The sequence below is a fragment of the Callorhinus ursinus genome, unplaced genomic scaffold, assembly GCF_003265705.2.
Source record: "Callorhinus ursinus isolate GAN/ISIS: 27379988/994484 unplaced genomic scaffold, GSC_fseal_2.0 scaffold7, whole genome shotgun sequence".
NCBI lineage: Eukaryota > Metazoa > Chordata > Mammalia > Carnivora > Otariidae > Callorhinus > Callorhinus ursinus.
Window position 1 is genome coordinate 8,295,072 of NW_027397069.1, and position 17,750 is coordinate 8,312,821.

A 17,750-nucleotide genomic window follows, 5' to 3' on the forward strand; every position below is an offset into this window, starting at 1 on the left:
TCTAGGCTACTTAAAAATTCAAATTTAAAGGCCTCAGTGGGTTTTGAACTTAAAGTAAAAAATTTAACGTATAGGAATATTTTTAAGAATTGGTTGGTATCAGTCAACTGACTTGAACAAGAATTTCGGCATTATTGGAAGTGGAAATTAAAAAATTAGTGTCATACCCTAATACCCAGCAATTACACTACTAGGTATTTATCCAAAGGATACAAAAAAGTGCATTCAAAGGGGCATGTGCACCCCAACGTTTACAGCAGCACTATCAACAGTAGCCAAATTATGGAAAGAGCCCAAATGTCCACCGACTGATGAATGGATAAAGATGTGGTACACACACACACTGTAATATTACTCAGCCATCAAAAAGAACAGTATCTTGCCACTTGCAATGAAATGGATGGAGCTACAGTGTATTAACGCTAAGTGAAGTAAGTCAGAGAGAGACAAATACCCTATGATTTCACTCATATGTGTAATTTAAGAAATAAAACAGATAAACACAAGAGAAAGGAAGGAAAAATAAGATAAAAACAGAAGGAGGCAAACCACAGAGACTCTTAGCTATAGAGAACAAACCGAGGGTTGCTGGAGGGGAGGTGGGCTGGGTATAGGCTAGATGCGGGATGGGTATTAAGGAGAGCACTAGGTGTTGTATTTAAGTGATGAATCACTAAATTTACTCCTGAAACCAACACTACATTATATGTTAACTAAGCACTAGGTGTTGTATTTAAGTGATGAATCACTAAATTTACTCCTGAAACCAATACTACATTATATGTTAACTAAGTATTAAATTAAAAAAAAATTAGTGTCATGATTTACTAATAAGCACACCAACAATATTCTCCCATTTAGCCCTTATCTTAGTGAGGCATCCTTTTCAACCTTTAAAAATGCTGCCTAATATGAACTCAGTTTAAAATCATATCTATGAATGGGATGGCTGGGTGGTGCAGTCGGTTAAGCAACTCTTGGTTTCAGCTCAGGTCGTGAAACTGAGCCCTGTGCTGGGCTCCATGCTCAGCGCAGAGTGTGCTTAAGATTCCCGCTCCCCTCTCCCTTTTCCCCTCCTCCCTGACTCTCTAATAAACAAAAATTTTTTTTAAAAGATTTTATTTATTTGACAGAGAGAGACAGAGCGAGAGAGGGAACACAAGCAGGGGGAGCGGAAGAGGAAGAAGCAGGCTTCCTGCGGAGTGGGGAGCCCAATGCGGGGCTCAATCCCAGGACCCTGGGATCATGACCTAAGCCGAAGGCAGACACTTAATGGCTGAGCCCCCAGGTGCCCCTAAATAAATCTTCTTAAAAAAAAATTATATCTGAATCTGTCAAAAAAAATAACAAAGGATATTCAATTACTTAGTATTTTTTAGTGTGACCAAAAAGGGTTTTGATTGTTGGCAAAATGCATTTTTAGAGATTTTCCTTTTATTTCATTGTTTAAAAATATTTTGGGGGTATTTCATAAAGTATATGGTATAGTGGTATAATAGCCTATGTCCATAATTTACTAATACACAAATGTAACAGCAAAAGCTCCTGGAGTCCACTGATTTTTACTTCTGCTGGCAAGTTTAATCTACAAAGTAGGCTGTAAATTACACTGTGCTTTCAAAGCTTTACAGATTAAGGAGGAAATAAAACTGACAATTTTTAAGTAAACTACAAAATTACTTCTCCAAACAGACATTCTGAAGATCAACAGGTAGGTATTATGACTATACTCCACAAACATCTGTAATTTTTGGCTCTAAATGCAGAATCCATAATCACTCTCAATTCGAACAGAATAAATGGTACTCAGGTACTTGCGAATCTTCCTTTGAGAAGACCCCACTTAAAAAAAGGATATACTCATTTTCTTCTATAACATAATAATGAATGTATCTGCATACACACCTATTAAATTCCTGGCCAGCTCTGCAGCAATATCACAAATTTTTTTCCTCATGCTAGACTGGGTTTCCATTTGAATAATCATCAGTAGTTCACTCTTGATGGCAGTCTGAACATCAGAAGGAAGAGCTGGATAGACTTCATCAAATGCAGAGGACAAAAGACGTCTTAGGAGAACAGCAGCCATTTGTCTAGCCTATAAATGGATAACGTGGTTAATAACTTGGTGTCTTACAAGAGAAAAAAATTTCCAACAAACTACATTCACTCTACCATTGATGTATTTTACTATTCTATTTTTACAATTCATTTCAAAAGCACTTAGATTTTTTTTAAATAGGTAAAATATAGAAAACTCTTATCACATTAGCCTACTGTATAGAAAATACTACCCAAAAGCTATTTTTCTGTTCATAGCTAAGGAAAAACCCCTGAACACATCAGATTACAAATAGGAAACATCTTAGCAATGATGAACCTGTCTTTAATTTCTATTTTTAATACATTCTTTTAAGAAAAAGAAATTAATATAAACTGCAAACCTTAGAACGCTCCTTTCCTACTCCTCCATCTGGCTCTCATTCTAGTGTACCTAATCTTACTCCCAGCCTGGCCTATCTCGCTGTATCACAGCCCTTTCATTAGCCTCTAAGATAACATGCTATCAAATCCATTTATCTTTATGCTTCATTCGAGCAAACAAACATTACAAGTTTCTAATGCCTAAAAGTGCTAATCAATCTCAATGTGTATACTTATCCCATTTAAAAATCTGTAAAATATATTTAAGTTTGGCATTTTCTGTTTAATATTCCCTTAGATTATCCAAAGACAAATACCGTTCTAAAATTTTATCATATTAAATCAATATGCCATTGAAACTATTAAACCCAATTTTTCATGTTTTCTTTCATTTCCGGGCTGCAGGGACTCATTATCACTATAATCAGTATGGGACTGTGACCAACAAAAAGGAGTTAAGCTACACAAATAAAACGTGCCAATTTTTTTCTCAAGTCACTTTTCAATGAATCTTTTTATCTGAATTACTTTTGGCAAAGAGCAAACTTTTAAAGAAATCTTTAATGCTCTAGAAAGGATTCAAAATGGTTAAAATCCCTGTAAAAGTACTTCAAGTTTATGCAGTTCTCACTTACACTGACAACTATGAAGCCACAATCAAGATCCTGAGGCTAGTTCACAATCATCTAATTCCTAAATCAAATCAAGATTTAAAAAGGGTTCAATATAGGTTTTTTTAAATAAAAGTTGATAGTTTTTAGTAGTATTTATTCTTGGCTTTAAAATTTGTTTCATAGTGGGTGTGCCTGGGTGGCTAAGTTGGTTAAGTGTCTGCCTTCGGCTCAGGTGTGATCCCAGGGTCCTGGGATCGAACCCCGTATTGGGCTCAGCGGGGAGTCTGCTTCTTCCTCTCCCTCTGCCCCTCTCCCCTGCTCATTCCCTCTCTCTTGTGAGTTCTCTCTCTCTCAAATAAATAATACCTTAAAAAAAAAAAATCTGTTTCATAACTAACTTGATTCAGTCTTCAATAATTAAAATAGCCAACTGTTTTTAGAGATTTGTTATGTAGTTCTTCATATTTGACTCATTTTGAATTAAAGAATACAAAGGTGAAGAAGCGCCTTCTGTCACCTATTTTTAAAAACTGAGGCACTTTTATACTGTTTTCTAAGCATTACCAAAGAATTTCAAATTGCCAATTTAAACTAATTGACCACAAAAAGTCAGGTGTAATACTATGTGGACGTGGAAGTTTAGTGTGACTCCATTTCCATCATGTTTTAATATTAGTAAGGAAGTCTCACTATACAAATTTCCCCCCCTTTTTAAAAAATAATCTTTATGCCCAATGTGGGGCTTGAACTCATGATCCCAAGATCAATAGCTGTATGCTCTATCAACTGAGCCGGCCAGGCTTCCCTCACTTTACAAATTCTCAATTCCATGTTTCATAGGTGGGATTGGTTTTCTAGACTTAGGATATTTTGACAAATTTTCCAAAATAAAGAAAACATTCACTTAACATTTAATATATGTAAGGATATTACTTTTGGGAAGAAAAAAAATCCACTGCTAAATGCATGGAAAAACAGTAAGAAACAATAAATTTCAATTTGGTATAGTAACTAGGTCATTTGCTAAAAACCATGATTTATAAAGGATTCAACAAAGTGTCTCTTTGTTCCTAAACATCTTCAGCATATATTCTTCACTACTTAGAGATGACTATAAGCATAAAAATTTCAAAGACAGAATACATATTTTCTCAGAAACATTTGGCAACACAGTAAAACACCGAATGAATTAATTTCCTCCCTTAGAATGAATTGTTTCAAGGAAGAAAATTTTTTTATAGCTACAGAAAATCACTTAAATTTAATAAAATTTTATGTAATTATTTGAAAACCATTAACTTAAACCTGGACACATCACCTGACATAAAAAAAGAAATTTCATTAATACAGGGTACTCAAAAAAACTGTAACTGCAAAATAGCTTTTAGCAAATACTAAGTTCAAAGTTCTGGTAACGTCTACGCAGTAAATAACAGTTCTCATTACCTACACGGACCACCATCTAATACCCAACTTGTTTTGTAATAATGTCATATTCTCAAATACTAAATTAGTACCTCCTCAGCAGCTGTTGTGTTTCTGATAGCTTGTAAGAGAAATGTGATCTTTGACTGGCCTGGGATATTCTCATAGGTTTCCTATAGGAGAAAGAAAAACGTTTAAGGTTAGAATATGTTAAAAAAATGTCGTGAGTGAAAAGAAATGAAATGAAGACTGGGCAAGGTCCATGCATGAGAAATCATGTAGTCTAGGTCTGTTGGTAAAATTTCCCCCTGTGACACAAAATACACTTCAGCTGGTTAGGAAAGAAAGGATGTCCAGAGAGTGACTTTCAAGCTCCCTTCCCACCTTTAGCTCTTAGATTTTTCTACTGTATGTGCACATTTTCCCAACTTTTGCTTCTTTTATGAACAAAACTCAAGGTGAAAGAGGGCCAAAAAATTCTTAAATGTGACCTGAGCTACCATGCTGTAAAGTTAAGTGCTCACCTAATATCCCTTTACATCATGGAAAACTACTTATCTTGTCAACATTTTCTAGATCAGATGATGTAGAATTGGTTCAAGTTACCACTACTTACAACCACCAGAGACGTACCTCAGATCAAGTAAATCCAAGAAAGGGAAAGAAAGTATTCAAATTCTTTATACTACTTTTTCTTTCAAGCAAGGATTATACTAAATTTATATACATAAATAAATGAATATGGTCAGGCGACTTAAATCTAGGTTTTGTGAGTCAGGGCACTTCTTTCCTTCTCCATGAATAATGTAAAATGAAAATAAATTGGCTAACAATAAAAAGCTGACACTATCAAAAGATGGATTGTCAGAGTGAATCAAAATACAAGATCTAAATATACACTGTCTACAAAAGTAAGTTAAAGAGAAGTATAGATTCATGTGCACGTATACCAATTCTAACAAGAGCAGTCTTTTACTGTGGAAAACACATCATTCTTTGAAATACACTTGGAATTGTTTTCCCCAAGAAGATGTTTACCTTGTCTGCTCTCTAAGAGCTACCACCGCTATAACTACTTGGTTTCCCTGGAAAGAAGTGACAAGGACAAGGGAGGGAACACAGGGTCTCCCTGAATCCACATCTACCTTATTATAACTTTTATTAAGTGCTCTGTGGCATCCCTGAAATATTGATAGATAAGGAAATAGAGGCTCAGAAGTGAAATGACCTGCCCAAGGTTACATACAATAAGCAGTAGAAAGAACTCTGGTTTTCTGAGGCCAGCTGTACTCAAAATCTCCTTAGCACTGAACACTCTTTCCGGGTTTCACTCCTGGGGTCTGTCTGACTCCACCAACCAACCAGTTCTATTTATACACCGCTACACAGTTCTCAAACTTCCCAAACATATCTCAATCCAAAGAATACATGTGGGGGAAAGGAGAATTCAAAATCTTCTGATAACCTCAAGTTCTTCTCAAGTACATAAGCACACAGGAACACAACGATGCTGAAAACTGTGACAAGCATTTACAGCTGAGGAGAGAAGATGGTCTGGATTCATGTAGACAGAAATGAGGTAATTTATGTAGAGATATTCATAAGATGATTGCAAAAATGGATATGTACCTTGAGGTTTCTCACTTAATCTTTATGAATGCAACTGAAAGACGGGTTATAGCATTTTCATTTAAACACAGTCTCTCATAGTACATAAAAATGCCTTTTTATTCTTTGTACCTACCTTCGATGCTATAAATGTTTAACACTTTCATTTCCAGTGGTCTAAATCAAGTTTCAGAAAAAAAATTCCTTACTAGGATATCACTCTCAGAAAACCTTGCCCAGCTGGGACTATTAGTCTGACAGTTCTACTATGCTAATTCTAGTAGACACTTACAAACATTAAGTCAAATACTGAACTCTATTCCATAAGGAATTAGAAGTCAATAGAGAAAGAGTTTATATGAGTGACATCTGATTCCTGAGAGAGGGTTCTCCCCATTTGTTATGTTCCGCTGTGGCAATCCAGATATTGTATTACATTTATACCGTAACACTGGTCAAGGATAATAGTTTGGCAAAAAGAACACAGATTTAAAATCAAGTTATTAGCCTAAATAGACTGAGTTCCACCAAAACAGGGATGCTATCTTTCTCCTCATATTCCCAGCACATTGGAGTGCAGCAAATACAAAGAACACATATATAGACTATATAAAAATATAAAGACTCTTTCTAAGAATATTCCTAGCACTAGGCCAGGCAGGTTCAGTGAATGTTGCCAGCGTCACAGCAAACAGAATTTCAACTCCATTTGATTTTACCATGCACAATCCCACAACGTAAAGCAGATTTCACCTCCCCCTTTCCTGCCCACAAAGAAGAAATGCTAATAAGTACTTACTTCACTCATTCCATAAATATTTATCATGAGCCTACCTTGCATATGAAGAGGGGACAAGTTTTACCTAGTAAACACCCTGGTTCCTCAAAAATCAAGCACATTTTTCAATGTTACCTTCCTCCAATTAAAATCTCATTAATGAAGTTCTATATTAGAATCAATGAAAAACAAAGTCAATGGAAAAAATAAGAATGTAAAATCCATGCATATGATTAACAAAATACTTAAGCTTATGTCATAAAAATGTCTAGTCATGAATGCCATGGACATTCAACTTTGTATTACCTGTCAACTACTTATTCAATTGTTTATTCATGTTACTGTATTTTGAGACTTAGGGGCATTGAAATCATTTCTTCAAGCATCAGAAACATTTTTTGTAAAGTTAAAGAGAAAAAATCCTTGAAGATTTAACAGAAATATAAAGTGCACCAAATGGTTTATACAATGGAAGTTTTAAAAAACTTTTAAGTTTTGAAGACTTTTAATGTTTTCAATATATTACAATGAAAGTCTTCTACTGTACTTGATTTCACATTTGAATATAAAACAAGTCACCTTACTCGACAGTTTGGTATTTGTGTCAATTAAGTATTTTTTTTAAAGATTTTTAAAAAAATTTATCTGACAGAGAGAGACACAGCGAGAGAGGGAACACAAGCAGGGGGAGTGGGAGAGGGAGCAGCAGGCTCCCCGCCGAGCAGGGAGCCCGATGCAGGGCTCGATCCCAGGACCCTGGCATCATGACCTGAGCCGAAGGCAGCCGCTTAATGACTGAGCCACCCAGGCGCCCTCAATTAAGTATTTTTATTTTGACGGAGTAAATTACAAAGATATTTACTGACCTTTTGCCAGTTCTTTAGTTAAAAAAAATTTATTTGCTACTTCAGACAGTAATACTCCATTTAATTTAGTTTGATTACTTATAAACAGCTCATTTCATAAGGCAAAAAAAGGGGTATTAAAATATCATATGCAGCTATTTATTTTTCAAATAATATTTTGCTTTCTTAAGAAGCTCTATTTACAGTCCAACTTTGTGTTATATGAGACCAGGAAACTTCCCCTCTAACATTTACTTTTGGTGTCAAATTAAGAATATTCTATTTTATAATACCTAATTTACATATTAATATGTTTCTGAAAGTAAAAATGTACTACCTGAATGACAGGAATAGAGACTAACAGTACAGTTGATCCTTGAGCAACATGGGTTTGAATTGTGCGGGTCCACTTATACATGGATTTTTTATGACTACAGTACAGTACTGGACTGTCTCTTCTCCGCTTATGATTTTCTTAGTAACATTTTTTCTCTAGCTTAGTTTGTTGTAAAAATATAGTATATAATATGCATAACATACGATATATGTTAATTGGCTGTTGATGTTATTGGTAAGACTTCCAGTCAACAGGAGGTTATTAGTTAAGTTTTGGGGAGTTGGGGGTGTGGGGGCTGTTGTCCCTGACCTCTGAGTTGTTCAAGGGTCAACTGTACTTTTCAATTGTTCTTTATGAGAAAATGTGCTGAATGCTCCTAACTATCCCCAAAGTGATGGAAGTGATAAAAGATTTACAACAGGCACCAATTGGAATTCAAGCTGAACCAGACACTGGTATTTAGTTCAATAGAAGAGAGATTCCCCACTAGGCTTGACAATAGAGACTTAAGCAACTGGAGGGAAGAGGGAGAATTAAACTCGCTTACTAATTACAATGCTGTTCTACTTTGTAATACATGGCAATTTCTATTATGGGTTGGGATTAAGAACTTATTTTGGTGAAAAATTACCTCCAGAGTTAGCAAAATGCATTAAAATGTTTTTATAGGCATCATCACATCCCTCTGACAGGAGTGCAAACTGATGCAACTAATCAATGCACATTACTTCCAAGGACAAATGCTTTTAAGTATTCCACAAGTAAACCTGGCAAAGTCTGAAAAGATAGGTATGCATGTATTCCCATTTTTAAGAGGACAATGGAAACCTAATGTCCATTCATAGGAGGGTTGGCTGAATAAATAATACAACCACATGATGGAATACTACATAGCTGCTTTAACAAAATCTCTTATGTGGCAATGTGAAATACGCTGAGTGAAAAATCCAAGTTGCACAACAGTATGCATATAAAAGGCCCATTCATGTAAAAATGAATGTATACATTTGCACTAGTAAAGATATTTTCAGGGACTACTCACAAGACACTTAAAAGTAGTTACCTTTGGGGAATGGGAAAAAAACGATCTGCGCTGTTTAAATTTTTACCCTGAACACATATCACATGTATAATACATGAATTAAAAATCATTAGACTAAAGTTAATAATTGTTTAAAGTGCTTTTTCATACAGAACTGAACTTCCAGTGTATTTACTTTACATATTATAAAACCACTAAGCGTAGCCAGCATATCTTAATCTAGTCAAAGTAAATATTAACATTGTGATTCTAAAGACATGCATAAAATTCATGACAAGAGGACTTGTCCCCCAATTTCATCAGCCACATGTAAAATAAATTTCTGCTCTGTAAAAATATCTGGCTGAACATCCTTCACTGAATCTTATAAAAATCTTCAATCTTGTGGTGGCAGAGAACTCTACATATAATCAAGTATGAAGACATACTTATAATGCACTTAAAAGAATCTAGAAAGTTTCTGCCCTTCCCTTTTAGTGTCTCCCGTATATACCGTGGTCTCAACACTGACAGCATTAACATCAGTCTGATACTGAACTACGTGTCTTGCTGCTACTTGGTAAAGGAACTTGCAGATACGTCTGAAATACTACTGTCTCTGGAAAATATATCCACAGCTCCACAATTTGGAGTCCAGAAGCCAAAGGTGGCTTAAAAAAATAAATAAATAAATAAATAAATAAATAAATAAATAGAGAGAGAGAGAGAGAGAGAGAGAGAGAGATTCAGGTTAGATTTAATGAAATTAAAGACTTAAACATATGGTGGCACTGGCCCACTTAAACAACGGAAGTCCCAGGACATCGCAGCTATGTTATGAGACCACAAATCTCTAGAGATCAAAGAAAAATTTGTCTTGAGGAAGAATAAAGGTGGATGGTGCTTGGAAAGAAACCCTAAAGGCAACTCACAAAACCGTGGGCGGGTGGAGGGGAGAGGGAAATCCAGCTTCCGATGTTGGGAACTAGACAAGAAAAAGAGGACTAAATGGAAGTAAGTGGAAAGGCAAGAGAAGACACACATTTCAAAAAGAGGGGATGGGGGAGGGAGGGAAAGGCGAAGACAGGAGAGAAACAGAGCTGATGGGTCAGGGAGCAGCCGGGGTTTGGGGCACCAGGAGGGCTAGGCTGGGTGGAGACCGAGGTTGGAAGGGTGGGGGAGGCTCCCACCGGGAGAAAGCGGGAAAGGGGCGAGGGGAACCCCGGGCCCGCCCCACACCCCACATCCCTCCCCGCCGCCCGACTTCCCCATCTGGGCGGGGGCAGCGTGTCAGGAGTGGCTGCACGTGTGCGCGAGGGGTGGCGGGGTAGTAACTGGCTCCGGGCGCCGCGGGGACAAGGGCCGGAAGGGCCCGGGGGCACGGCCAGGAGCCGCGGGCCGCCTCACACGTGGGCTGCGCGGCCGCCGCCCGGCCCGGCCTGCGCGGCCACGGCTGAGCGGCCGAGGCCCGGCGGGGCGGTGTCGGGGGAAGGGCGGCGCGCCGGCCCGGGCGCGGGGTCGGGGGTGGCGAGCTCGGTTACCTCTGCCTGTTTCCGGACCACATTGTCGGGGCTGAGCAGGTTTCCCAGGAGCAGGTAGAACCGTTGCTGCTCCGCCGCGGCCGCCGCCATTGCGCTAGGCGTGTGAGAGAGAAGGAGGGAGGGGAGACAGGAGCCGTGAGGCGCGCTGGCGGGCCGGCGGGAGGGGTGGGGGCGGGCCCAGCGCGGGGACCTGCACCAGCGGCGGCGCGGGGCTGGGGGGGGGGAAGGGGGGCGGGCGGGAAAGGGCGGGGCAAAGGGGAAAGGGGAGGATGGGGCGGGGCCTCGCGACCCCTCACCCCGCCGCGGCCCCCAGCGCCAGCTTCTCATTGGCTCTGGGCGCGGGAGGCGGGGCCGAGGCCGCCTCCTCCGGGGCCGCGCCGATTGGCCACGCACCCTGCAGTGCCGTCACTGGCGACTCGCGGCGGGCAGCCCGGCTTGTCGCGGGCGAGGTGGGGCGGGGACTTTGCCGGCCAGCTGGGGCCTGGGGTGACGTCGGGAAGGTGGCGGGAGGGGCTGGCTGGCGGGCCGCGCCGCGCCGCGGGGCGTGAGGTCCGGCTGGGGAGGTGGGGCTAGCTTCAGAGCGCGGGAGATTTCGGCGCCGAGGGCTGGCTGGCGTCCTCCTCTGCCGCCTGCTAGCCCCTCCCCGCGGCGCGACGAGTGCCCCCCAGCCCCAGTTCCCTAGGTCTCTAGAACCCTAAACCCCCACTCCCCTGGGAGGAGCTCCTTTGAAGCCCACTTCCCACTTAAATTCCACTCCCGGCTTCACAGGCTTCTTCATGTGTCAGACCCTCCGACCTCCCCCAGGACTATGACTCAAGCCGCCCCTTCCTCCCGCGGTGCTCACCAGTGACTCACACCTTCGGCTTGTCCGGCAAAGGTGTTACTCAGCCCTGGGCTTTCCAGCCAGGCCTCCCCTCCCCTCCCCAGCCCAGGGTCGTCCGGAGTTGTCCACGTAGCGCATGTGCCTCCAGCCCCTCCCCACCCAGGATCCGAGATTATTCCCTGAATTCCTTGTTTTGGGGTCCCGTTCTTTCAATGATTGGGAGAAATTGGGAGAGAGAATCCCTCCCTAAAGCAACACTGGTCTGCAGAGCTGATCTAAATGTTTATGGATTCCTACCGGTACTAAGGGGCCCAGAGACCTGATTTCAATGGCATAAACAATACACCCAATCTTCCTTTACTACTGGAGCTGCCCAAATCGGAGAAATCAGTGTTTAAGTCAAAGGGCACTTCTCGTGAGCCCCTACCGAGTCCAGTGTTTTGAGCTAAGGGTGATAGTGGAGAAAAGAATTCATTTTTGCCTCTAAAGGACCGTGGTAGGGAGGAGGTTCACATTAGGTGAGAGAGTACTACACTTCGGGCAGCTCGTAGGGAATTTAATTTCCTATTGGCTATCCTGAAGTTCTGCTCTCTGGAAATTTACTTAAAACATTTGCTTTTAAGTGAGTGATTTTAAGCCTTAGCTGTATGTTAGAATCCAGGCCAGTGGGTCCAGAATCTCTGGGCAGAGACCCCGGGATCGTTATGCAATTGTGATTGCCAGATAAGATCTTTTAAAGGATTCTAACGAATTGGTGGAGAAAACTCCTTTAGAAAGTTTTAGCTGTGTCAGTGATGCGTTCTCCACAAGAGGTCTGCAGACCTATCTTTGTAGAATTGATGTTTCTTAGATGTGACGATTTGTTGTTCTTATGACGCATTATTTCTTTAAAGATAGACCGTTATGTAGATTAATTTGGGGTAGTTTTTTTTTTTTTTTTTTTGCTTGGTATTTATTTAGGTCAGCGGTGGTCATGTCTGGATTCTGAGGAGTCTTTTTCGTCACTCAAGATTATTAAGATTTTGGGAATTACTTACCCAAACCATTTTATGACTAGGTTACCAGGGAAATAAGATGACCTGTCTAGAGGCTTGCTTAGGGTATGGCCTGATCTCCAGTTACTTTTTAAAAATCTGTGGTATGTGTTTTATTGGCAGTGACTCTGTAGATTACATATATTTGTTTAATAATTATTAAATAATAGAAATTCCAACGTAAGTCTACAGATATGTCAAGGTAGGGAGCTTGTTTTCTTGGTGAGGCAAAGCATAAACTTATTTCAGGTTATAAATAAAACAAGTTAATGGTGACATCAACTGCTGGAATATGAAATGTCAGCCTACCCTTATTGTAATATTGTAAGTTTCCAGTCAAAACGGAAGGAGATTTTTAAGGGTAAGGAATAAAGAGATCCCCAAATGGGAGAAATTCCTGTAAACTTGGGGTGGATATCAGCCATCCTGACAAGTGAGACCAGTTCTGGTGTCCAGGAAGCCTCCGAAGTGGGAACTGCATTTTCAACAGCAGACCTGCCAGTTTGGAGAGTTCTTAATGCTCAGCCTTTTGGGAATTTATGGCACTTAGAAACCCATTTCCCATGGAGAGAGTCCTGTTTGTTTTATGAGTATTATCTCCCCATAAGAAAATAGCTCAGATAATTGTATAATGGCAGCCCACAAGAATAGAGGTTTATTTCCCAAGGAGATTAGATGGTGGAAGGTAAAGAACCTTGAACTTGAGTGAATTTGGGTACTTGGTCTCTTACTACTTATGTGCATTTGAGTGAGCACTTAATGTCTCTAAGCCTCGATTTCTTATCTATAAAATGGAATAATAATGGCTGTTAAGGTATGATATTAATCACAACAGTTCTGACATTAAATTATAATTGGAAATGAAATGGAGGGGTGGAACACCTTAAGTATTGTTCACTCCCGATTAGCTGTCATTGCTTTGGCCCAGTTAACTGTGAACAGCCAGCTCCTGATACCTTCCACTTCAGCTTATTAGACCTGACCCTACCTCTATTAAATTCTGGGGGCATATTTGCTCAGAGCGTTTACAACCCCTTGTGAAAAAGGGTGAGGTTGGGAAAATGGAAGACTTGAAGTTTCTCTCAACTAGGACATGAAATCTGGGTAATTTAGTTTTTTTTTTTAAGATTTATTTATTTTAGAGATAGAGTGGGGAGAGGGTCAGATGGAGAGAATCTTCAAGCAGACTCCTCGCTGAGCGCAGAGCCCCACATGGGGCTTGAGGCTCTATCTCACAAACCCTGAGGTCATGACCTGAGCCAAAATCAAGAGTTGGTGCTTAATTGACTGAGCCACCAAGGTGCTCTGGTAATTTGGGATTTTTGATGTTCGTCAGAAGGTACTGCACAGCCTGGTCATGACCTATTTATCATAATACAGGAGGCAAGACTCCTTAAGGAGAGAGCATCAGAATCTTCTTCAGGTACTGCTCTTGGTTTTATGGGTTTTCACGTTAATGGGAGTGGCTGGAGAAGTTAGGCTTTTAAAAACCCTGTGAAAGCTTCTCTCAGCTGGAGTAGAATTTGGTCTTGTCTGTCATTTCTGGTTTATTGGATGCTGAGTGTAAATAAAATAAGATTCTCCCAAATGAGCAATCTGTAAATTTTTAAAAGTTGCCCCGGGACTCCAAAAGAACCTCAACTACTTGTCCTGGTAGTTGTAAGCACATGTGCTCTCTGTATCACAACTTATTATGAGGGTCAGTTTAAATAATACAAATGAAGATATTATAATCTCTAACTGTATACAGGTAAGAGGTGATGATATTCTTTACAGGTGTTTGTATTAATAGTTAACTTGGTACAATAAAAAAAGTTGGCTTTGTTTTCTCATTTGTAAAAGGGGAATAACACTTCTTCATAGGGGTATTGTAAAAGTTAGGATAATATTTGTAAATTTTCATGGCATGGTGTCTGCATAGTACTCAATAATTATCAGCTATTATTAATTAGACGGATTTTAGGATTAAATAAGAAATAGACCTCAGACAGCTACATGTGATATGGATGTATGCATCACACTTGTGTGTGTAGAAAGTGTATTTGTATATTTTCTGTTAGTCTCCCTCCCGATTATGCAGAATAAAATAGTACATTGATGGATTAAGGATTAGTTAATAGGCATTGGACTGATAAATAAGATTTCTAACTCTTTCTAATATTGATGCTCTTTGTTGCTTAGATAAGAGCCAGCAAAAGAGATGAGAACTGTTGAGAAAAGTTGTTTGCTGAAAATAAAATGCTGAACTGTTTACATTTCTTCAGCTGCTTTTTATCAAGACTTTCAAACCCCTGTCTGAAGCTGTCTGTTACAGTCAGAGCATGCCAAGCAGGGGCAAGTGAAACCTTCACATTCCCAAAGGGCAGTGCACACAATAGTCAGCAAATTGTTACATTGAACACAAGCAGGGGATATTTGGATTCCATTAGTTTCTTTTGCTCTTTCTCTGTTTCTCTCTCTCATAGTTTTATATATGAAATTTACTGAATTCTGCAGGTGTTTGGATACATTTTAGGGAGGTGTAGAGTTTGGAGGCTAGGATCACAGGCTCCAAGAGCCAGCCAGAATGAGAATTCAAATAATGACTTTACAACTTGCATGCGGTGATCTTGCCCAAGTTAATTAAACTTCTAAACTTCTAAACTTCTATCTAAGCCCCAGTTCCCTCTTCTATGAAATGGAGATAACAGAAGTACCTTCCACCATGTGTTAAAATACTTGGCCTAGTGCCTAGCACAGAGTAAATGCTTAATAAATGTTAGCTATCATTACTGATGCAGATTGAAACCTCCAAGATTTGTAAATTTAATTCTGACTGTACATCTACTTGTTAGGTTATTATGTTTTTATACTCATTATATAAGCAGTCATGTTATAGCAATGTATAATAAATTGTGGTTAAGAAAAAATTATTTAAGTTTGATGTGATCAAAATGGAGCATTTTAAGGCCATTTTCAGTTTTAAATGCTATACTTCTTTGTCTAGAATGGTAGCCACTAGCCATTGTGGTTATTGATCACTTGAAATGTAGCTAGTTTGAAAATAAGTGTGCTTTAAGAGTAAGGTGCAGACTAAATTTCAGAGACTTAGTAGAAAATTAGGAATAACAATTTTGGGGTGCCTGGCTGGGTCAGTCGGTTAAGTGTCCAACTCTTGATTTCGGCTCAGGTCATGATCTCAGGGTTGTAAGATGGAGCCCCGAGTCTGGGTCCATGCTCAGAGGGGAGTCAGCTTGAGATTCTCTCTCTCCCTCTCCCTCTGCCTCTCCCACTCCTGCTCTCATTTATTTGAGAGAGAGAAAGAGAGCGCGCATGAAGGGGGAGGGACAGAGGGAGAGGGAGAAGCAGACTCTCTGCTGAGCAGGGAGCCCGACATGGGGCTGGATCCCAGGTCCCTGGGATCATGACCTGAGCCAAAGACGGATGCTTAACCGACTGAGCCACCCAGGTGCCCTAAATAAATAAATCTTAAAAAAAGGAATAATTAACAATTTTATGTTGATCACATGCAGAAATGATGACATATTGAGTTAAATAAAATATGTAAATTATACTTATTAATAAGTGATAATTATTAACTACATTAACAATTTTTCCTGTTTTTACTTTTAAAAATATGACTATTAGAAACTTTAAAATTACATGTGTGACTTGCATTTGTGGTTCACATGTTATTTCTATTCAACAGTACTTTGCTAGAGAGTCGTAAAATAACCAACTAGCTATACACAAGTGTCCTACGTACTTTGTTAATTTAGATTTAGGAAGTGACTTGTCAACAAAGTGAAATTAAGTTACCTTATAGTGCTTTCTGTTGCTTCCAGTTTTCTGACTTGATTCTCAGGGATTTGGAGACATGGTACAGTACTTCCTGAGCAGTGTTCCTTGCTTAGGAATTTCCTTTCCCTGCTGGTTGGACATTAAAGAGATTTGTGAACCTCTAGAAAGTAAGACTCCAAATTTGATTCTCTAGAATAAATCCTTAAAGTTAAGTCAAGAACTAGTTAAGAGCTGGGGGAAAGAAGAACTCTTTATTTTTTTTATGTTGATTTTCATTTAAATGTGGTGAATGGTTTAAAAACCATCATTCACTGTATTCACTATATGCACCTGAAATAAAAATATGCACAGCAGAAGAATTTAGTTTTAAGCGTTCTTCTGTAGAACACAAGTAGGTTGAAAGTAAAAGGACAGAAAAAGATATCCCAAGAAGCAGTATTCCAAAAGAGAGCCAAAACGGCTATCCTGTATCAGACAAAATAGATTTTAAGATAAAATTATCTAAGACAAAGCAGGATATTTTATCATAATCAAAGGGTCAATCAGCCAGGAAGACAAAGCAGTTACATATACATGTACCTATGAACAGAGCCGGGAAATACATGAAGCAAAACTTGACAGAACTGAAGGGAGAAATTCAATAAAATAGTTGGAGACTCCAATCTCCACTCTTTGTGTGTGTGTGTGTGTGTGTGGAAATTTATTTTATTTCCTCCAGATAAATTCTCCCTGATGACAAGGTATAGAATGACATACACGAATGATGAGCAATCCTAAATTTAGTTTATCCCATAAAACAAGAAATGGTTCGCTCTCATTAACCCCTTAGCTGAAGTTACAACACTTAACAGTCTGCAAATGGCAGTGACCATTTTATATTTAGGAAATCAGACATGGCAAAGTGATCATCTTTTTCCTTGGGTCACAAGCTGAGCAAGTAACAGCAAAAGACATAGCTCTCTTAAGCCCCACTGGGATGCAGTTACCCCAGCAGAACATCACTGCATCTGATTTATTATAGAGTACTCTGAGGATGACCTTGGCTCCCACTTTCGTCATCCCTTCAGACGACTTAAAGAAATAAGGCTTTTATTTAAATACCATGTACAAAATACCTGTACATGAATTTTTTAATGTTGTATTGTGCCATTTTCCTTAGTTCTATGAGGATGAAAGGTAACTCAGTAGTGGGTTGAGATTTGCTATGTATCTTCAATACTAAGATAAAATTATACCAGGCACATTTTGGCAGTTAGTGTAAACCCCACATTAATGAGATACATGCCAAAAGATGTTTCCTTCCAAGACAGTGAAAATGGGTGCATGGAGGCCTATATCCAAACTAATGCTTCAAACTTCCGTGTGATTTTGACAATTGTCATTATCAGTTTGGCATTTTGATTGCCTATGAATAGGAACTTCCTTGACACTGTTATTAGAGGCATCCGCTGTAGGGTCACCTCCTGCTCTGCCTTAGTATGAAGTTGGAGATGGCCTTTGGTCACCTCCCCTTTATCCAC

The 17,750-nt window shown here is 39.5% G+C and overlaps 1 protein-coding gene across 2 annotated transcripts in view; it reads right to left on the minus strand.

Moving 5' to 3' along the window:
* IPO5 (importin 5) overlaps positions 1-17,750 on the minus strand; it is a 59,146-nt gene that overhangs the window by 30,915 nt on the left and 10,481 nt on the right. Inside the window, exons 3-6 of one of the 2 annotated variants that reach the window (XM_025874664.2) lie at positions 16,249-16,359; positions 10,594-10,687; positions 4,556-4,636; positions 1,906-2,098 (exon numbers count right to left, since the gene is read on the minus strand). In XM_025874664.2, coding sequence (XP_025730449.1) covers positions 1,906-2,098; positions 4,556-4,636; positions 10,594-10,683 — 364 coding nt within the window. In that variant the 5' untranslated portion in view covers positions 10,684-10,687; positions 16,249-16,359. Of the gene's footprint in view, positions 1-1,905; positions 2,099-4,555; positions 4,637-10,593; positions 10,782-16,248; positions 16,360-17,750 lie in introns of those variants that run through there. The other variant, XM_025874665.2, reaches the window with a different exon arrangement.